Raw genomic sequence first — 22,381 nt, 5'->3', positions numbered from 1 at the left:
TTGGGGCAACCCCATGGTTGTCATGGAGGTCATAAAGTCTCAATCCAGATCAGACAATCCAACCTTAGCATGAATGTTGAAGTCACCCAGAACCACCATCCTGGGGTTCTCCAACACCAGACTGGAGAAACTACCTCTGCCAACTTAGAAGGGGAGCCACTGAGCAACTATCTGTCTGTCCTGCTGACCCAACAACTGTATTAACACAAGCAGAGGGAAACTGCTACAGTGTTTAATGACCTGAAAGGGACTTTTCATGCTCTTTCAAGGAATATTGTTTCTTATATGTGATTTGTATATTCAAAAAATCTTCAAGGTGACCGCAGTATTCTTCACAGTTACTATATGGTATCCTTATAGATTGAGATGTCTAATTCTGCACCAGGCATTTTTCTTACATTATATTCTGGGGGTACCTAACTGGGTAGGATATGCAAACATGTGTCTGGAAATTGGTGTAGTATTTGTGGGAACCAGTGTAAGTCCAAATACTAAAATATGTGTTACGTCTTCATTTTTCTTCATTCATATCTATGCTAACAGATTAATATTTTAGACAACGGTCCTATATAATTTTATATAAAAATACTTCAACGGCTGTTTTGTCTGAATCACTTCTAATGCTAGATCAACAATAAACTTTCAGGGTTCTGACCCAACATTTATATGATATTGAAAGACAAAATCTATACTCTCTGGCTAATAGAACTTGTTCCCCCATAGTTATGCTACTTCACCTTATGCTATTTCTGTAAAGAATATACAGGCTCATAAGAGCATTCATACCTGCAGTATTCAAAATGTTTTGCCGACAGCCATACTCCAGGGCAGTTTTGTTTGTTTGTCAGGGCATCAAGATAAAAGATTGGTAATGCCTTGTTTATCAGATCAAGTTTAATATATCACAGACCAGATGGCTATTTTTCTTCCTAATTTCCATGCACATAAGAGATCAACTGATTGCCTGTATTAGTTTAATTAGAGAAATTGTATCTTTTGTGTCCTGTTACTCTATTCCATGTTTTAACCTAAACAGGTCTTATGGCCATAATGAAGTGTTCATTGTAATCCCTTGGTATAAATAAAATGTAGAAGAGCTATCTTGTACACAGGATTTCCAACCAGTCAAACAGAACTATAATTAAAGTTCTTCAATGAGTGAGGCAGGTCTCTATATACTGCACTTCAAATTTTGATTTATACTCAATTTTAATCAGATTGTTACTTTTTCATAGGCTCTCGTTTACCCAAAACTGAGTCAGTTTGCTTATACTTTGGTTAACAAACCGACTACTGCTTCAATACAGATTTATTGAAAAAACACACACCAAAATTTCCATTTTTAAATACAATGAATAAAATGAAACATTGCTGGACTTGGTAGTCCACTGCATTAATTGTTGTGCACCTCTATTTTCCCCCTTCCGTGTCATCCGTGGTACCTTCTACAGCACCTTCAGAAACCACTGTCTCCTCTGGATTAACCTTTGGATGAAGCTTTTCATACAACTGTACCTGAAAATGTAATGGTCATAAATTCACATGTATAAGAAAAATCCTAGTTTTCTCTTTATAACCATAGTCCAGTGCAGAGTCAATTTCTAATTTCAGTGGTCTTAAGTGTAAAATCTGAGGCCAACGTGTATAACCTTGCTTGACTCCACTCCAGTAAATGGTGTGTGTATGTTAAAATAAGACTTCTTAGATTACACTCTAGATTAGATCTTGCACATTCAAAAGCATTGTGTAGGCAAAAGCTACATACAGCTCTTGTGTGTGTACATTTGGCACCTGCCGTTAGATCCTATCTACTCATGCCATGAAGTAGAGCAAGGAAGTACATATTAAAGGGTGACGAGCAAACAGGAATATATTTTGATGGAGCTGGTACTTCATATGAGGATTTTTTTTGGCAGAGGGCAATATGTTTCATGCTTCTACTATAAGCATGCTTCACAAAATGTCTGAGATTAGGTTCTGAATACAAACAGGATATGTAGATGGGTAGACACTATCTGCCTATGAAATACATATGAGAAAGACTTACAAAAGCATACTTACCCACTTAGATTTCCAAAACACAAAGTTGCCTATAAAGTCTTCTTTGCCAAAGAGAAGTCTGCTTTCCACGGTTTGCTGAAATCCTCCTAGAAGATAGTTGGATTAACAACATGATCTCACACAAGGCAATTCAGTTCCAGCACAGATATGACCCACTCATGCTCACTCCCCTCTGGAGAGAATGGAATTTAGATGGAAAGATGGAATTTAGAAATTGCTCTATAGCTACTCAGCAATCTTATGTCATGTGAGGCAAAGAAGATTATTTCCAAAGCTATCTCCTTGCCATATGTCAGATATGATAAACTTGTTTCCAAGTAAAGGACTCCTGGATGGTTAAGTCCAATCAAAGGAGGCTATGGGGCTCAGCGCTCATCTCGCTTTTCAGGCTGAGGAAGCTGCCGTTTGTCCACAGCTTTCCGGGTCATGTGGCCAGCATGACTAAACCACTTCTGGTGCAATGGGACACTGTGACAGAAGCCAGAGCGCACAGGAACGCAATTTACCTACCCACCACAGCGTACCTATTTATTTACTTGCACTACTAGGTTTCCAGGACTAACATGCTAGAACAGTGTTGCTCAAAGAGTGAGCTGGAACCAACCAGTGGGCCTGGAACTACTTTCAGGTGGGCTTCAGCCTGCCCACTGAGTCCTTACTCCCTTACCCTACCTTGCCCCATCATTCTTTCTACTATGTCATACTAGTAACATGGACTCAGCTAACGCTTTAAGTGCAATATATAATATGACACAAAATGGCGATGGTGAGCTTTATGGGAAATTCATTGTTTGTTTTTCCTTTCTTCCTAGTTTTATTTTCCCCCATACCATATTTGTGTACCTCATGGAAGTTGCTCACCTCCGAGGTCTTAGAACCCAGCTTTGAAAATCTGCTGTTAACTTAGCAATTCTAAAGGAGTCTGAGATAGAAACAGAAGCAGTTCATCTGTTGACTTCTGAGGTGAACATTCAGGTGTGTCTTTTATGTTTCCTCAATTTCTTATTGAGAATTATTGGGGTTTGTCACTGTGCTGCATCTTGCGATGCTCCCTCTCACAACAAAGTATATCTTAAGAAATCTGCTTAGTCCTTTGTGCAGTGGTACTTCGGGTTAAGAACTTAATTCGTTCTCGAGGTCCGTTCTTAACCTGAAACTGTTCTTAACCTGAGGTACCAGGTTTAGCTAATGGGGCCTCCCGCTGCCGCCGCGCCGCCAGAGCACGATTTCTGTTCTCATCCTGAAGCAAAGTTCTTAACCCAAGGTACTATTTCTGGGTTAGCGGAGTCTGTAACCTGAAGCGTCTGTAACCTGAGGTACCACTGTATTGGAGCTAGAGGGAGGAGCTGCTCCCCCTTCCCCTGGGTAAAGAATGGTAAGAAACAACATTCCATTTTCTTGGGTCAACATGCCTATTTTTTGGCCTGAATGATGTCAAAGCTCAAATGATGGCATTAGTAGAGGAAGGGTCATAGAAGCTTCCATAATGGTGAGGAGGTGGCGTTTGACATCAGATCTACCTCTCCAAGATGAGAGCTCCAGAAAGGGACATACAGTACACTCCCAGGAACTAAATCATCTGTTCAAATATGATCTCCATTCCAATGGGTAACTTCTTAACAGTCCTGTTTTCAAAATAATCAAAATATTTTGACTACACTTGGGTCAGGATAAATTTTGAACACGTTATCATGGATGCAGCTCCCTGAATACTACTTTACATGCATGTTTTGCTTCATTAAAGATATATAGCAATACAAATTCAAATGAGCTTCAGACTGCAGATTTCTATGCTTTAATCAAAGCTTAAGCAAAACTAGAAAAATATTACCTGTCATTGCACTTACGATGGCTCCCACAATGAATGTGATCAAAGTTCCTAATGTGCTAAAGTACAGATAGGACAGCGAGTACCAATACTCCTGAAGAAAAGATCTGAAAAGGGGAAAAAACATTTCCTTCCAAAATTATGCTGTATTGATATCCAAAAATTAACTTAAGCATACTGTAATTTAAACTGACAAAGGCTGCAATCCTGTATACACTTACTGGAGAGTAAGCCCCACTGAACTCAGTAGGACTTATTTGTGTGGACAGGCAGAGTCCCCAGATCCCGCGCGGTCCCTATGGGATTAAATTGGCCACAACTTTATTAACTTTCAAATGTGGGTAGACCTTGGCTCAGGCATTGGGCGTTCTCCCTCCCCAGTCCCCAGCCGGGGACCTAGGGAGCATCAGGGTTATCCAGTGGGGGGGGGGATGGGCCGGCTCTGGAGAACATATGTTCAAGCAGAGATAGCCGCCCCTGTTACGCCGCCGCTGCAGGGGAGAGCAATGACGACCTTTTGGCGTACGGTCAAAGCCTCCCTTCAGAAAGCCCTTTAACGGGGAACCCTGGTATCGCTGCCGCAAAGAGGAAGATGGACTAAAGGATTCCGCCCAAGGCCTGATACAGCCAAAGTTGTGACATTTTGCTACGTGAAAGGCGAAACCTGCCAATGCAGGGAAATTCCTTTCCGGCCCTTTAACAGCGACCTTAACGTAGCAGCGCCCGCATACCTGTGAAGAAAAGTTAACCTGAAAAACCTGTGAAGAAAAGTTAACCTGCAAATAAGACATTAACTGAGGGTGGGTAGGGTGGGAGAAGCTCTGGAGCCAAGTGAGGATTCCCAGGTAAGATCCTCCCTCTATTGTGTGGGCAGGTAATCCCTCCCCTACCTGGCCTGGTCTCCTTGGCAACGCTTCCCCCAGGTGGGATTGGACAACTGACTGAGGTAAGCGAAGACCTCCAGGTATCCCACCTGAGGGAAGTCAAACCAAGCCTATGCTGTTGGAGCCGCTCCAGATCTAGGGGCTGCGCGTGTCCACGCAAAGGGCGCCCCCCGTTTTAAGCGTGGAGCGGTCATTCTGCACAGACATATATAGGACTGAACAGTCAGCATGCAGTCTTAAAGAGATAGTACAGATTCTGGCACAACGCTTTAATTTTCTGTTCTATGGGTAACAAACACACCTTTGAGTGGAAGCAAAGGATATAAATTTAATAAATAATAACGAAAATAAATAAATAACCCAAACTTGACATCATCTAATGAAACTGATTAGCAAAAGCCTCCAGACAGACAAAAAAAGCCTCAAGTAAATTTGGTTAAACTCTAGTTATTTTGAAGATAATCTTAAAGCATTAATATGCCGGTGGACAAAGGGACATTATTCCAGCAAATAAGCCCTCATTGTTTAATTAGAATATAGTCCCACATTCAGTGTATCATTTCATTTCACATTTGATGCTTTTGCTTTCCCAAAGGAAGTCCTAAGACGCCAACAAGAGCTTGATAAAACACTCTGTGTAAAAAAAATAAATCCAAATATGAAACATCATTCAACCATATTTAACATATAATTGAAGTCTTATGCATACCTTTGAGCAGGTGTAGTATGCACAGTAGTAGTAGTTAATGGTGTGGTGAGAGTAACATTGTATTTCCGACAGCCTGCTGTTGAAAGGTGTAACGGCAATGTTTTGTCGCGAGAGGGAGGGTACTTGATAGCCCCAAATCCAACCCATAATGTAACAATAAATCCACACATGAGACCTGAAAATGCACCCTGAGAAGTAGAAAATTACACACAATGTAAACTCAACATGAACAATGGGGACAAATCCTTTCAAAAAGGGTTCTGACTCTAATATTTAAAATCAAATACAGGATTCCTGGAGGCTAGTGTTTGGGCACCCGTTTTTTAAACTCATTCTGCTACAGTCACTTAGGATTTAAAGAATTTTGTTATTTCTTTGCCATGACTGTAACACATATGTAGCCAGACTATGTAAGGGTAGTTGAAATAGGACATTAACTCTATTTCCTCTTTCGAATGCTTCATTTCATTCTTCATCTCAATATCTCCATCAGCATTTTGATCAGGGGGATGACAGCATTCATTTCACTTTTTTTTATTCTGGGGTGGTTAAGACATCACCTCAAACCATTATTCATGAAGTCAGGAAACTAGGCTTACAGACTGTCTCTTCCCTAGAGTACAACCGTTTCCTGTCTCCTATCCTCATTCATGCCAAACCATAAGACAAAATGGCAAGCAATGGTTTGTCTCAAAGTAGGGTAGGCAGCAAGGAATCATTACAAACCAGAAGACAAGAGGAGGAGAGTGAATGAGCACTGTGCTCCTGAATGCCTGTTGACAGAATGCAAAACCATAGCTTTGCATTATGCGTGAACAAATCATGTGTGCGTATAAAGTTACTAAATAATGAAGGCACTATAAATACTCTGTGGACTGCTAAAATATCAAAGTATAAAATGAGCTCTCTTATACCATTGCATATTAACAAGCAGAAGACAAAAGAATTACTTACTGTAGGATTTGCAAAAGGTAAAAGGATGCCCAAAGAAAATATTCCCAAAAGAGGTCCACCAAGTATTCCAAAAATACTGAGGGCAGCCTGAAGGATGGAACAAAATCAAGGTGGTTAGTAAATACAGGGACTAGCAAAAACAAAAAGTATAAGTTCTGTTTTTCTTTCACCCTGCTTTGAAGTTCATTTGACTATGGAAGGGCTTTTTAGGAGAGGCCCTTCAAAAAGATACAGCTCCAAGAAACCTGCCATTTCAGGTGATGGCGAAGTTTGACAGATCAGCAGCGACACTCCTCCCCCCCCCTTTTCTCACTGTTTTGAAACCAGCAGCTCTGCTGACAGTTTTGGCCGTGCAGGTGCTTAGCTCAGGCCACTGCCCCCCCCTTCCTTCCTCTGAGAGTCAGAACGCAACCCCTTAGCCACTGAACTTGCCAGCAGAGCACTTAATGAGGAATATAGAATATAGAATTAGATTCACAAAATCTAAGCAAATTCTTCTAAAAACTAGAAGTCTAAGAATAACCGTTAAATGCTTACCTGTAACAAACCCCCCATCTTGGATGCCACGCCAGCCATGGCAAGGCACACTGCACCAAAAAGCAGGTCTAAATGAATAAATTTATGCAGAGTTTATATGGTTTATTCATATATGTAACAGACTGATAAGTTTAAGATTTATTTAAGACGTTCTGCCTTCTAATAAAGAAATCAAAGACAGTGAGTATATCAGAGTTTGCCACTAGGAATTACCAAAACCAACAAAATTTTACTCCCTTGGAGGAAGTGAATATGTTTTTTTTTTAAAAAAAAAAAAACGCCAACAAAAAATGTTAGATACTGGTTTAATTATATGATTATCATGCATAAAAATGGAAATCCTATGTTATATCCTATGTTATAATGGATGATAATAATTTACTTCACATTGGGTATGGCTAACTTGCAGTCTAATTATGGCCCAGCATTTTGGCTGCTGTACTGGCAATTTTAGGTGGACTCCTTTTTTCTGAGCATCAGGTGGCCCTGTGCAGCCCCATAGCTGCAGTGGAAATACAACAGGTAGTGATCATACATTTTCCACAGGCATCGCATGAAGCTGTAGGCAGCACAGGCACCAACAGAGAGTATAGGGCAAACAAGTAGATGGGCTGGGACAAAGCTCTACCACATTTCACAGCAGAAACAATGACATAATCTCTTGGGGCCTATCCTCTGCATGCCAAATAAATAAGCTTTTATCAGAGAGAAACCACTGTGTGACCTAAGCAGAGAAAGAGGTAGGTTGCAGTAGCATGTCAGCTGCCACTTCTATTTTGAAAAGTTATAAAGTCCTTTTCTTTGGTCAACTTTTGGAGCCCACAACCACCAGAATTCTTCATAAGGCTAAATGTTCTGCAAATCAGAGGGACAGGTTGGTCTGGTACTAAAGCAATAATGTCTGCATCGGTTGAAATTGCATTTCTGCTGTGTAATCTGAGAAGGGGTATGGCTATGGTGGTCTGACTGTGGGGGCTTGTCATGAAGAGTGTCTGCACTTCAGAATTGTAACACTGGGTAAAAAGGTAAAGGACCGCTGGACGGTTAAGTCCAGTCAAAGGTGACTATGGGATTGCGGTGCTCATCTTGCATTTTAGGCTGAGGAAGCTGGCGTTTGTCCACAGCTTTCCAGGTCATATGGCCAGCATGACTAAACTGCTTCTTGAGCAACGGAACACCGTGACAGAAACCAGATGTGCATGGAAATGCTGTTTACCTTCCCACCGCAGCTTTTGAACTGCTAGGTTGACAGGAGCTGGGACAGAGGAATGGGAGCTCACCCCGTTGCGGGGATTTGAACCGCCAACCTTCTGATCAGCAAGCCCAAGTGGCTCAGTGGGTTACCACAATAGAGAGGTGGAGTCAAATGCTGGTGAAGAATAATGGAGCACAGCAGCCAATGTAACTTCTCATTCTCAAGCCAACAGATCCTCTATTCATTGGGGCCAAGGCCACTTTTACAATACCCACTTCAACAGGCAAGCCCTGGAGGTTGGTCGCGGATCAATGCAACCCTTGACCCTTACTGTACATGTTTCATTGTATACAGTTTGCGACTGATGCAGGTCCATAATTCTAATCAGTTGCTTTTTGTACAGTATTTCTGTCTGGCTCCTTGAGACTTCCTGATGCAACTGTCATGATACTGTACTGTCTAAAGTAAATTATAGTGGAGAGCCAGAGTGGCTTAACAGTTAGAGATGTAAGAGGTTTAGGAGACCTAGGCCCAAAACTCACCACTATCTTAAATATAAAAAATATATGTAAAACAATCAGGGTGGGGAACCTGTGGCCCTCCGAATGTTGTGGGACTATAGCTCTCAATAATAATAATAATAATAATAATAATAATAATAATAATAATAATAATAATAATAATATCTTTATTGTCATTGCCCCCTTCGGGGACAACGAAATTACTTGACTGCTCCATAAAAACACTAATTAAACAATACAGTATAATACAGCAAGGGAGGTTAGATGACTTTCAAAGTCCGGGCTTCCCATTCAGGGCCGAGATCGCTCTGGAGAAGAAGCTGTTCTTAAGACAGCTCGTTCTTGTCTTCATCGTCCTGTATCTCTGTCCCGACGGCAAGAGCTCAAAGAGACAGTGACCCTAATTACTGGTCATGTTTTCTGGGACTGATGGGAGTTGGAGTTAAACAACATCTGAAGGGCCATAGGCCACTTATCTCTGCTCTAAACAATCACTGTGCAAAATTGTATGTAAACAAGCCTACAAAGAGCAGATGGAAGACACAGACCCATTTCACTTGTCACATTGAACTATAGATTTACAAAACTATGGTTTAACATGCAGCATGCTGGCACACACTAAGTTCTTGCTCCACTCTGTTCCTCCACTGGTCCTGTCATGGTGTTGGTAAGTAAGGCAAAGTCTGCCCTGACACGATGTCCAAACCAGAAACAAAGGGTGGCTTATTCCACATAGCTGTCCAGTGAGTTTCCTTTATTACACATTTGAAGTCATTTTTCCATTTGGATTTTAGTGTTTTATTCTATATACAAGGCATAATCCTATATAGCAATGAGACAGCGGCATTTACAAACAGTTTTATTATGTCTAAGCCTCACTCAGATTTTTTAATATATCTTAACTTCTACAATTAATGAGAAAAAAATGGGATTTTTTAATTTAAAAACATAAAATATCACATACAAACTTACTCATTCCTATGGAAATCCATGACATGCTTGTGTTAGACATCTTAAAATGAGGTCTAATGAGGTCTTCAATTGTTACAGCAGCTAATGCATTGATGCTGGATGACACTGTACTAAAGAATATAAAATTAAAATTTTATGAGGTTTGCATTTGTGTTGCGGTTGCACAAATATTTTAAAACTGATACAATTTTGGGAGCAGGGGTGGGGAGGAACAAAACTTGAGCTGCGACAGAAACATTGTCCCAATACAATTCACAAAGTGGTAATGGCTTTTCATCGTATTCTCAGTCTGTCATCTGTATTTATGAAAGCTTGATGAGAGCTTTTCCTGCCACTGAGCCCGATGTGTGCTAAAAGTGGTAAGACTTTCCTACATTAACCACTTGGTGAGCTGGTCATTTGCAGTAACAATCCATGACAAGGTACTCGTGCCAAGTCACAGAGCTAATATGCCCAAAAGCACCACAGTGCCAGTGAGGCTGTGATGAGGCAACTAAGTCCGCTCACCCGTCTTGGTGTGGCGGTGTTACGGGATGGCAGAGGCTCCACAAAGGAACTGGAACAGCGGTGCCCTTTCCGGTAGGTGGTGGGAGCTTAAGTTCTTAACTATTAGGTTCTTAACCACAGGTACCACTATACATATGACTGAGAGTCACACTGCATGTTATATCATGATACTATCCATTTTTGCCATCCAATGAAGCTGAATGTTGAACGATTCAGGACAGACAAAAGTGAAACTATGAAATTCACTACCACCTGATGGAGCGAAGGCCACCAACTTGGATGACTTTAACAGGGGACTGGACTAACGGGGGATATGACTGTTTATGGCTACTGACCTCGACAGCTACATTCTACTTCCACCATTGGAGGAGGTGCTGGAAACCACAGGTCCTGTTGCACTCAGGTCCTGTCTGCTTGTTTCCCATTAGATATGTGGCTGGCTACTTTAAGTCAGGATGCTGGACTAGAGGGATCTTTGGCTCGTTTTGCATTAATGAACGTTTTGCTGTTTTAACTTTAAACAGCAACTGTGAGGAAGGTCAATCAGCTTTCCTCTGGTGCCAAATAGCAGATTTTAATCAGGCCTGCAGTACTGAGGCAAAGGGTTAAACTCACTTCTTACGGTTCCACTTGAGCTCCCTTCACAACTGCTATTGAATATATTTTTTTCAAATGCAATATTAAACTGTGTGTTCAGCATAATGCTTGGTTTGGCCAGAGAGACATTGATTTATCATTTAAAAAAATTGGCTGAAAGTCGCCAGTAACTTTCTAGAATCTAGACCTAGGGTTGCTTAAAAATGACTTGGATGTTCCACTGAAACTCACCTTAATGTCCCACTGTAGGTCCCAGCCACAAAAAGTCCTGGAACTCCTGGATAGTCACCCAAAATCTCCAACACAAAATACGGCATGAGCTGGAAAAAAATTCACCATTGAGAAATAGTAAACTTTTTTGATTTGAAGTTTAGAAACTCAATCATGGTTTGAAATAAAAATCTAACTTGAAATTATTGAGGTTTGTGCATGTCCTTGTAACACTGAACACACACACACACACACACACACACACACACACTCCATTGATTATTAAACATAGCACACTAGGTTGGGAGAAGTACCCTTTGTTTGCTGAGAACGATTTGTTACTCCAGCTAAGTTCCATGTAAACCCTTTGAGAAAGGTGGTAGCTTCAGGGCAAAATGTACACTGGCTACCAAACACAGAGGACACCTTGGCATTTTGGGTGCTTCCTACCCAAACACTACTGTGGCTGAGATTTACAGGGTGTGGCACTGTAAATCAGCATATTCTCTGCCATAACATGGAGGACTGACACACAGCTGGAGTGGCCCAGGCATTGAAAAAGCTTGGTGGGGCTGGCATACAGACCACTTGAAAGGCTTCCTAGTTTTCTCCGTGGGCTTAGAAGCCCATTTTAAAAGGGATGTGATCACTTGCAGCTGAAAGAAGTGAGGGAGGCAAGACCACCGAGTGAATTCAAGCACTAAAGATAAAGAAGGGACCAGAGGAGTTGTGGAGAGCATGTAGAAAGCAAGGAAGAAGGAAAAACACAGGTGAACTGGGAGAAAAAGTACAAGGAGAAACAGGTATGAGCTCAAAGCAGAGTAATAAGGAGAAGTGAGAGACATATTTGAACTGGAGGAAGAGGCAGCAGAGGGGAAAGTTACAGAAAAAAATCTGATCACATATCCCTGCTTTGGACAAATAGGAGAGACCAGGTCCATGAGTAGATGCCTCGCAAGCCAAATAGGCAAGTAATTGTACTGAACCAACCTGGCTGCATAAACATATATTATTTCTTTCTACAGAAGACGCATATTTGAAATTCCTGCTCTGTTTGGGAATGAGAGGGTTCCTTGCTTCATGATTTTATTATATCTGTCTATTATTTCAAGTAAAGTGGCAGTTTTCCTTGTCCCTCACAATCATAACTTGCTAATTATGTTATCTTTCCAAAAGGCCTTCTTAAAACTTAGTTACATGGAAGATAAATATGAGTCTGATCTATTCTCTTTCACTTGACAGTAATACTAAACCTGATCTGGTGCTGCCACAAAGCCTGAAGTCCATGGATCACAATCCTTGTATATGGAGTACATTGAGAGTCCACTGAATACTGCAGAACTAAGAGTTAGACAAAGTCCCATAAGATTTAAATAAAGAGAGCTGTAAGAAAATGTTAGAAAAGTAGGTTAAAGAAGCATTGTTCTTGCTGAAATTATATGAAAACAGAGGTTCACTGGGGTCCCTTCCAGCTCTACGATACTATGAACACAGCTGCAAATACATCATGCCTAAGGCACAAGGTAATCCCTACAAATTAATGCACACCACCAAATGTTTGGAGAACTTCGCTGTATCCAGTAGGACTACCTTCGAAATTCTCTTCCTAATTTAGAAGGTATTTCATGGATTGGCAAGACTACAGTTTATTGCTAAACCAAACACTGATATCTAATTTCACTTTATCATTTTGCAAAGTAGAAACTTAAATAACTTTAAGAGGCTTTTAGCAAATATGCAACTTAGTACACCTTAATAGACTCAGCAAAGCAGATTCAGCAAAATGGCAAAGTACTCAATAATCACTTTCCATAACCGGAAACCAGCTTCTGTTTGCAAATCAGTAAGAGCTGATCAACAGTGGAACAGATTCCCACAAGAGGCGGTGGACTCCCCTTCCTTGGAGATTTTTAAGCAGAGGTTGGGTAACCATCTGTCATGGATGCTTTTGATAGGATTCCTGCATTGCAAGGGCTTGAACTAGATTGGCCCTTGGAACTCTTCCAACTCTAAGGTTCTATGATCACTTTTCTGGGTGAGGTCCATGCAAAAAAAAAAGATATTGCTTGGGAAATAAATCACATATCCAGCACCCATAAGTTGAAACACAGATCAAACAATCCTCACAGGCAGGAGCACATGAGGAATCCGCTAGTGCCCCTGAGAATATTTGGACTGAAAGAATGGATTTACAATATGTAGTCTTACAGTTTTGCATGAAGTCTTGATTTGCAAGCAAGGTACCGTTGAACCTGAGACTGATTTACTCCATATATGCCAAGCCAAGTGAAACTGCCGCCAATGGTAACTGTCCACACAGTATGCCTTTGCAGAGGGCTTAGGTTAAAGCTAAGAGGAAAAAGGCATATAAAAGTAATGTGCAAGTTCTGACATGGGGAAAAAATGAAGAATTCAGTGGAGGAAAGGGGGAATGTTAGAACTTTGAATGAAATTCCTCTACTTGATAGCCTGTGCTCTACTGATTTCAGAGCTCTGACATCAATATAGCCAGAAGGGGGTGGGTTTGCTGTGGGAGGGCCATAGCCTTCCCAGTCCATTGACATGATTGCAAATAAGGAGAGATTTATGCCAACCCGGGAGCTGGAATAAATCAATTCCTTTTATTTTCCTGCCATTAGGAACAACGGGAAGGATACAGGTTTCCCCCCCAAAAAAGTGGAAATAGGATAGAAGATTCCAAATATGCACCTCCACCCTCACTCCTGCTCTATCAACAAGAGCAGGAGCACAAGGCAGGATGAATGGTCTTCAGTTCCCCCATCACCAATCCAATAGGACTGAAGTCTTAAGCAAGTATGCATTTCACTTTTATAAGCTTTACCATTAATTTGCTGTTCTAATACCACTCAGAGATCAATATTTTATCAAGGGAGTTACTTTCTCTTGAGTTGTCCACCCACTGAAATGTAAGTTCCCAAACTTTTCAAAACCTTTAAGAATGTCCTGGGTAGCATACTAAGGCAGTGGCGTAGCGTGGGGGGTGCAGGGGGGCCGGCCGCACCGGGCGCAACATCTGGGGGTTAGGGTTAGGGGGCGCAAATCCACGGGTTAGGGGGTGCAAATCCACGGGTTAGGGGGCACAAATTACTTGCCTTGCCCCGGGTGCTGACAACCCACACTGCGCCACTGTACTAAGGAAACACTTACTCCCAGAGTCTTAGTCTTCCTCCATGACGAGCATCATCCATAATAGCAGTAAATCCTCCTTTAATTACTAAAGTTCGAAAAATCACGGCTAGAAACCCACTTATCATCAGTATAAACTGGAAAACATCCGTCCAAACCACTGCTTTTAGGCCACCCTATACAGGAAAAGCAGATGCAGTATATGTTAAAAAAAGTCAGTTCTGTCTGTATAGATATATGCACATATATTTGCGCACAGATGTTCTATCATGCTGCATTATGTTACTGTTACAGTGGTACCTCTAGTTACTTAATTCGTTCCGGAGGTCCGTTCTTAACCTGAAACTGTTCTTAACTAGAGGCGTGCTTTCGCTAATGGGGCCTCTTGCCGCTGCTGCGCCGCCAGCACACAATTTCCATTCTCATCCTGGGGCAAAGTTCTCAACTCGAGGTAACTCTTCAAGGTTAGCGGCATTTGTAACCTGGAGCGTTTGTAGCCTGAGGTGTTTGTAACTCAAGGTACCACTGTATTTATTGTTTGTAAGCCGCTTTGGGATTCATTTGAATACAATCAATCAATATACAAACATCACGGGTGTCCTTGCTCAATAAATTTTAATTGTTCTCTTTTAAAGTTGTTAAGCTTAAGCATGTTTAAAGAGAGCCAGTGTGGTGTAGTGGTTAAGAGTGGTAGACTCGTAATCTGGGGAACCGAGTTTGCGTCTGCACGCCTCCACATGCAGCTGCTGGGTGACCTTGGGCCAGTCACACTTCTCTGAAGTCTCTCAGCCCCACTCACCTCACAGAGTGTTTGTTGTGGGGGAGGAAGGGAAAGGAGATTGTTGGCCGCTTTGAGACTCCTTTGGGTAGTGATAAAGTGGGATATCAAATCCAAACTCTTCTTAAATGTTTAAGCTTAAGCTTAAACATTTATTTGCCCTCAGAAAAGGAAGTTTTAAGAAGTGCTGAACTTTGCTTGTATTTCAGCTGAAAATCAAACAATCTCAGCCATTGGCTGAGATTCAATTTGAAAAGAATATGAAAAGAAACATATTCTAAATTATATGTAAGATTCCTTTCTGACAGCATAGAACTAATATAGGATGGGAGGGCAAGATAAATTTTCCATCTTAACTCTAAAGCACTGAAAAATGATCCTTTTTTTACCCAGTTACACAATGCGTTTCTTAACTTTTTAAACCAGATCCAGGAACTAGATTTCCTTCTCTTTCCTTCAGTTTAATCTAGGAAATGGAATATTTGTACACAGGTGTTTATTGTGGGGTCCTCGTGCATGGAAGTTTCCTAAAGCAACCACAGAACTTTGTTGGCATCAAAATGTCAGTCTGTATTCCTTCCCCATTTAATCCAGATTTACCCCTTCCATGGAAAATTTTTGAAGTTAAAAAACAACAACCCAACCCTGTCGCCAGCAACCCACTTGCAATATTAAGCATCCTTCTAGAAACATCCAGAGATTCACATATTAGACATCTATGTAACTGATGCCATGATATAGCCACACTACATTGCTGTGACATGGAGCTAGAGATGTTGAACAGAAAATTCACAGCATCTCACCAAACAAAGCTTTTAAGCATTTTTTTCTGGAAAACATGAACTTTACAATATTATAAAACCAGTACTGTATGTGTTAGTAGCATAGCTTTGTAGATAAGCCCAGAATACTTACTAGCCTCCAACGTTATTTTACAAGCCTGCTAAGAAAATTTAGACTCATGATGTGGTGTAAAGTCACATGAAGCTACAACCTTGCTGAAAATTTGGACCTGGTCAGCACTTGGATAGGGGAGACCTCCTGGAAATCACTTGTATGCTCTTATCTCAGTGACCAGCACTGACGAGAAGGTAAAAAATGTGTCTTCTAGCAAGAATAATGGTAGAAGGGGGGTGGAGCAAATCACTGCAAGGAATTCATTGTACCCAAGGCCTCTAGGCAAGGTTGAATGCAAGGCTGATATAACATAAATACATAGATCATGAAAAATAGAATCCTATACCAAATCTGAAAGTAAAAGTTGGGATCGATTTGTTGATTTATAAAACTTACAGGAACATCCAGGAACCACAATGTTTATTAAAGTGAACTGTTCACATACCAGAGTGCAATAGAAAGTGCAGACTATTCCAGTTGAAATAACAGACCCCCACAACTGAAATCCTGTAACTGAAAGGGAGGGAAAATACATAAATATTCTTTGAAACATTTCTAGGGATATGTGGTAAAACATTATTTATTTATTTATTTATTTATTAATGCAAAGAAGACAAAACAAGTGCACATAAAAATCTTCATGACATTTATGAATTTAAAGTTTGCTATAAACAAGAAATGTAAATACTACTTGGATGGTGAGTAGCAAGCATACTTGAACTGTGGAAGGACATACCTGCCATACCTTAAGATCATCATTAGGAGGCCCTTCTCCAGGTTTCCCCTAAATAGGTGATGCAGGTGACCATAAGGGAAAATTCCTACTAGGTGATGACATTCAGTCTAGTGCTTGTAGTTGGCCAGGCCAGGTATTGTGTTGAGGGTCCTAATAGCTCAGGAGGATCTCTTACTGGCAGCTGTGATGCTTTTTCTGCTCTCCTCACTAGGACCTCAAGCAGCACTTTAGCAGAGGGAGAGCGGCTGTGCCACTTTTTAGTAGGAGTCAAATTTGACTCTCACTTGCAGTGTCTGCCTGCCACTATGCCCTGCTCCATCTCCTGTCTTTCCTTGGAGGAAAAAGGTGTGACTGCATTGGGGGGTCTCCTCAAATCTGGGTCTCCTCAAATCTGACCCTGGTGAGATTATAGAATGCCCTTATCAGTGAGACTCTCCTTAATTCTTCTCCCTTCTCTCACATTACAAAAAGACTAAAAGCTGCAATCTTGTACACACTGACCTGGAAGTAAATCCCATTGAATAGTGGGACCCGGAGCCAGGAAACCCACGGGACCTCACAGAGCCTCCAACCCCAACCCTACTAATCCAGGGAGACATCTCACCAGGCCTGTCTCCAAGGAATGCCCTGGAAAGACCCTTGGAGTTGGTCTCCAGCAGCAGAGGTACCAGAGAGGGTCTCACACTCAAAAGCATCTGTGCCAGGGAGTTCAGGCTGAGGTAGTTGATCAGCAAAGGCTGGGAGTTAAGGTCTGCTACTTGCTGAAACAACATACGCCTTTCAGCTCATTACTCCTGCAACCTGAGTTCTGGCTGATCTGTTAGTGGATGACCTCTGCCTCACAGCTGTGCTTTTGGATTATGTTTGACTCGGGACTCTACCTTTGTGCTTGACCCCTGCTTCACTTTGACTTTGCTTAATGCTATTGTGCTTCGGGCCTGAGTCTGCAATGTGACCTGTTGTGTAGTCTTGTTCCAGACAACCTCAGGGCCTGAGACCTAACCCAGCTGGAGTAGGGTAATGCCTCTGCAAATGATTAAAAGAATTTCATGAACAGCCAAACTATAAGAGTTATTATTTCAACTACCACATATATTTGAAATATTATATAAGGTGTATTGATTTCATTGTCTTATTATTCACATGCTACAGAATAAGCAAAATTTGACTCAAGCTTTTCACAAAGGTACTGGAGATTTCACACAAGTGAACCACCTAAGTCAACGTTAGTTTTTTGTCCTTTGCTAATGGTTTTAAACGATGTGTTCACATTACCTTGACTCAAAGCCAGGGATGGAGAATATATAACAATTCCAGTGTATAATATCTGAGGAGATGAAATAAACACACATGTTAGATGTTCTTTCTCAGAATTATTTGTTCTACACCAGGGATGCCCTCCCTGCAAGGAGCAAGCACAAAAGCATCAAGTCCTATTCAACAGCCCACATAGTGCTTAGGCAAAGATGAGAGGGGAGTTGAAGAACATAACCAATCATAGAACACAAACAACAACATATACATACCATACATACTAACATTACTATTGTGGCTGAAACACTACCACCTCACAGTTCTTTGAGAAAAAGCACCAGTTTGATTTAAGTACCGTGAAACAAACTGAGCAACATAAGTAGTATGTAAAAACAACAACAACCTGATATTTCAAAATATTTGTCAGTATACTGTGAAAAGTACATAATGATTACCCGTTTTAAGTGAGCATTTTGCCAACAAAAACTCCGGTATCACTGAAATAAGCGTGCAAACAAAATGAGCGAGTCCAGTTCTTAGTCGTATTTGTTCATGCAATGCAAGACACTTTTGCTCCGTCTCTGTACTCTTTATTTATGTATTATATTTATAGGTAACCAACGCAGTAAAAAAAAACAGATAGCAAGAATAACAAAGAAAAATCAGGTGAAATTGCTTACAAAAATGTATATAGTAGGGGAAATTCACACAAAAATGCAGTGCATAGTTAAACTATGCAACTCGCTCCTACAGGAGACAGTGGTGGCCACTAAATTTCAAAGACTTTTAAAGACAGCGAGACAAATTCATGGAGAATCAGGCTATCACCTGCCAATATCCACGATGGCTGTGTTCTACCTCCACTCTCAGAGGCAGTATGTCTCTGAATACCAGCTGCTGTGAAGAGCCAGTAGGCAGAGTGCTATTAAACTGAGGTCCTGCTTGCAGACTTCCCATAGGCATCTGACTGGTCACTGTGAGAAAAGGACTAGATGCCCCATTTGCCTTATCCAGCAGGATCCCCTTATGTTCTTAGTATGGATAATCAATAAAAAATTCTGCTTTACATACCGTTAAAATCATAAACATCACTGTTCCAAGCAGACGCATTTTTTTATTGTATCGAAGCTCCAAGTACTGCGAAAGAGACAAATTGCTTTTAGATACAAAACATACAAAGTCATATGAATCTAGCTAATATGTAGAAATAAGACTGACACGATTTCTTTTTGAGGGGGGAGGCTTAAGACTGCAGTTCTATGCACAGCTGCTCGGGAGTGAGATCTCAGTGAACTCCCTGAAATTTACTTCTGAGTAAATATCTATATGAACAGACTTCATCAGTGACATTCTATGCAAAGTTACTGAGAGAGCTTCTCTATAGCTAAATGGAGGCACTACAGATCAGGGAAAGGGAATGAGAGAAGAGGGTTAAACACCCTCCGGGATCTGCAATAAGTTGCTGTTGTATTTAGAGCCGCACCAGTTCTTTCCCCTCCTTGAGCAAAATACACTCCTGTTGCCCATCAGCCAATTGGCAGTTGGAAGCACATCTTGCTCTAGTGAAGGAACACCAGGAGCTTATTTTAAGCTCCTGATAGTTCGTTTAATGCCCCACCCTTATGCACCCACCATGCCTGATGTAATATATGACTTAGATGTAGGGGGGGTGGACATGGCTTCCCCAAATGAGGCCTGGAGCGCCAAATTTGTGACTTACAGCGTAAATTATTCAGTAAAAGAATAAAAGCTTTACTGAGTGAAAATAAACTTGTTTGCAAATAACAGCATAGCAAACAGAAGATTAAACTAGCTTCAGAGCATACACAGAGTTTCCATTGAGCACAGGCTTCACAGAGCACAGGCTCCACCACACAGACACAGACTCTCTAGGCTCCACACTGAGTCTGCCTGCAAGCAAATACAGTGGTACCTCAGGTTACATACGCTTCAGGTTACAGACTCCGCTAACCCAGAAATATTACCTCGGGTTAAGAACTTTGCTTCAGGACGAGAACAGAAATCGTGCTCCGGCAGCGCAGTAGCAGCAGGAGGCCCCATTAGCTAAAGTGGTGCTTCAGGTTAAGAACAGTTTCAGGTTAAGAACGGACCTCCGGAACGAATTAAGTACTTAACCCGAAGTACCACTGTACAATATTTATACAGAGAATGAGTCATCCTCAAGATGAGTCACAGGAGCCAACTGACGCTTCACAGGTAAGATTCACCTTCTGTTGTGTGGGCAGGGCGGTCCCTCCCCTTACCTGGCCAATCACCTGGCAACACCTCCCCAGGCAGGATTGGGCGATTGGCTGAGGTAGGCAGAGACCTCCAGGTAGCCAGCCTGGGGAGGGTGAAGCCAGCCCGAACTACCGGGAGCCGCACTGAGATCCGGGGGACTGCACGCAACCATGCAAAAGGCATTTAATGTGGGGAGCAGTCATTCTGCAGCTTTTCATCATTTCACAACCTTTCTAGACTCCTTTACTGCTTCTGCTCTCAAATACCTTTGTCACATGACAGTTTGATTTAAAGGATGGAGGTTCCCTGCTCCTGTTCTAGTTAAGTGAGTTTCAAAGATGATCCTGGAGTGGCTTCATGGCTAGAGAAAATGACTGCTTTTTATATAAGAAAGTGGTGCCAGAAAAACAACAGATGGAACAGAGGAAAAGAAAGAAATAGCATTTCCATACTACCAACTTCAAGGGTTTAACGCATGTTCCCCATGCTCAGTTCATCATCAGCGGCTCTGCTTTGAAGCTGTGGCTCCTAGTAGGCAGGAACAGGAACAGAGCTCTCTCTGTGAAATACTATACCTTGTCCATTGAGATTTGCCAGATCCAATTCTGAATTCTTTTCGTTGACTAGTAACTTGCTGGATAGTCCCTTGATTTATTTTTAAAGGCCTTAGGGGTATATTTACTACGGGTATCGTATGTTGTTAGGCTAACCTGGAGGGTTTTATTCATACAGTCCTGGGAGGAGATGCTAAAAGTCTGTTTACCTCATAGGTGCTGATGATATGCAGCCGGTAGTAGACAGGTAGGAACACTTCGGCAGACATCAGCACCATAATGGTATAGGCGAAAACGAAGAGACTAAAAGCGACCCCAAAGCGATAGATCTCAGCTGGGGTCCCCAGCACCGTCACCGCTGACATAAAGCTGGCTGTGAGGGACAATGCAACTGGCCAACAAGTTAGACTGCGGCCAGCCATCAGATAGTCATTCTGAGATTTGTATACTCCCTTGGCGGCAAAGAAAATGCCGATTATTGCAGAAAAGACCAACATGGCTATAAAGACGACATAATCATAGAAACCAAAGCGTTCAGCTATTACTTCGGGGTCAAGAAGCGGTGGGGGGGAAGGCGTCGCCATCATGGGGCTCAAATGGGAGGCAGCAGATAGGCAGAGTGGGTTGGAGAAATCAGCATCTGCGCTGTGGATCTCGTTACCGTGGTAACAACGGTGCATTGGGTTCCTTAAAGCCACAAACCTCTTCTAAGCCCAACGGCTGACTGTAATGCCGTCCTGTTTGCCATGCACTAACTTCATGCTATCCAACAGGGCCTACCTCAGAGTAGCCCCCCAGCACAACCCTAAATCAAACTCAAAATCTAAGCCTAACACTAGGGGAAAGGTGGCACTTGTTTGGAGCTCCCTGCTCATCAATAACAACAAACAAACCCACCAGAACTTGAATGGAGATGGATCTACTGCAACCCAGATATTTATGGGAAACTTTAGTATATATTTTTAAAAAAACAAAAAACAAAACAGACAAGGCCCCCAAATTGGACGGGGAGGGGGGAATTAAGAGAAAGGGGGAAGCTTAAGAAAGTGGGTCACTAGCTAGAGTGATAAAGTAAGCGGAAATGATCAAGCTTCTGGAGAGAGTAAAAGGGACCACACAATTCAAACAGGTAAAAATAAACTTCCTAGAGAGAGACAGGGAAGGAGGCTGCAGGCAAAATGGCTGCCAGTGGTGAAAAGCCATGGGTCAGCAACCTTTGATAAGGAAAAGAGGGGAAACGTGGGGCTAACAATACAGGAAGAAGGTTCTTTAAACACTGTAGAAGCTTTACTAGAAAGTGAATTGTTAGAAATAGGCCAAGTAGAACACTTCGGAGCAGATGAAAAACAAACAGCACAAGTTACAGTATCAAAATGGGGATTAAAATTAAAGCAGCAAACAACGGGTATTTCAAAGTAAGTTAGGTTGCAGTGGAACATTTTAAGAAAGCTACAGAAACTAAAATTGCTGCTTCAAAAAATATTAGAGTCAGAAGCTTTCTCTAATAGCATCCCCAAATAAGACATTTTGAACTATAGAGTCGAAAGAAATAATCAAGGTAAGACAAAAGCTAGAAAGGGGGCTGTAAGTAGTACGAGCAACTCCTAGCAAAAACAAAGGCCAAGAAACACAGCAAATGTGAGCCTTTTCCAAGAATGATCAGTCAGTTAGAAACCTTTAGGAAGAGAAAAATAAGAAAGGGGGAAGAGCACTGACCATAAAAAAAAAAGATTTTCAAAAAGTAAAACTAGGAAAAGTGTTTTTTTTTAGGGCAGTGCCTATTAAAAGCAAGTACGGGG

General features: G+C 41.6%; 1 protein-coding gene across 3 annotated transcripts; it reads right to left on the bottom strand.

Moving 5' to 3' along the window:
- Positions 1-1,294: 1,294 nt before the first annotated feature.
- LOC310687468 (sodium-coupled monocarboxylate transporter 1-like) lies at positions 1,295-22,330 on the bottom strand. 3 transcript variants are annotated; one of them, XM_083462535.1, is made up of 15 exons: positions 20,792-22,330; positions 18,859-18,924; positions 17,809-17,860; positions 16,243-16,310; positions 14,144-14,298; positions 13,184-13,324; positions 12,229-12,358; positions 10,997-11,085; positions 9,662-9,771; positions 6,974-7,041; positions 6,437-6,523; positions 5,483-5,670; positions 3,893-3,996; positions 2,062-2,147; positions 1,295-1,515 (listed from the first exon to the last, which is right to left on the bottom strand). In XM_083462535.1, exons 1-15 carry the CDS (start codon positions 21,260-21,262, stop codon positions 1,411-1,413), a joined length of 1,920 nt encoding a protein of 639 aa, XP_083318661.1. In that variant the 5' UTR covers positions 21,263-22,330; the 3' UTR covers positions 1,295-1,410. The 3 variants fall into 3 exon arrangements, with proteins under 3 accessions (XP_083318661.1, XP_083318662.1, XP_083318663.1); XM_083462536.1 differs by having other exon boundaries at positions 6,974-7,023; XM_083462537.1 differs by having other exon boundaries at positions 12,229-12,316.
- Positions 22,331-22,381: the final 51 nt, after the last annotated feature.

This window comes from Podarcis liolepis, assembly GCF_965112155.1.
Source record: "Podarcis liolepis genome assembly, chromosome: 10".
NCBI classification, from domain to species: domain Eukaryota; kingdom Metazoa; phylum Chordata; class Lepidosauria; order Squamata; family Lacertidae; genus Podarcis; species Podarcis liolepis.
Note: the sequence above shows the minus strand (reverse complement) of the source record. Positions and strands in the feature narration are given on the sequence as shown.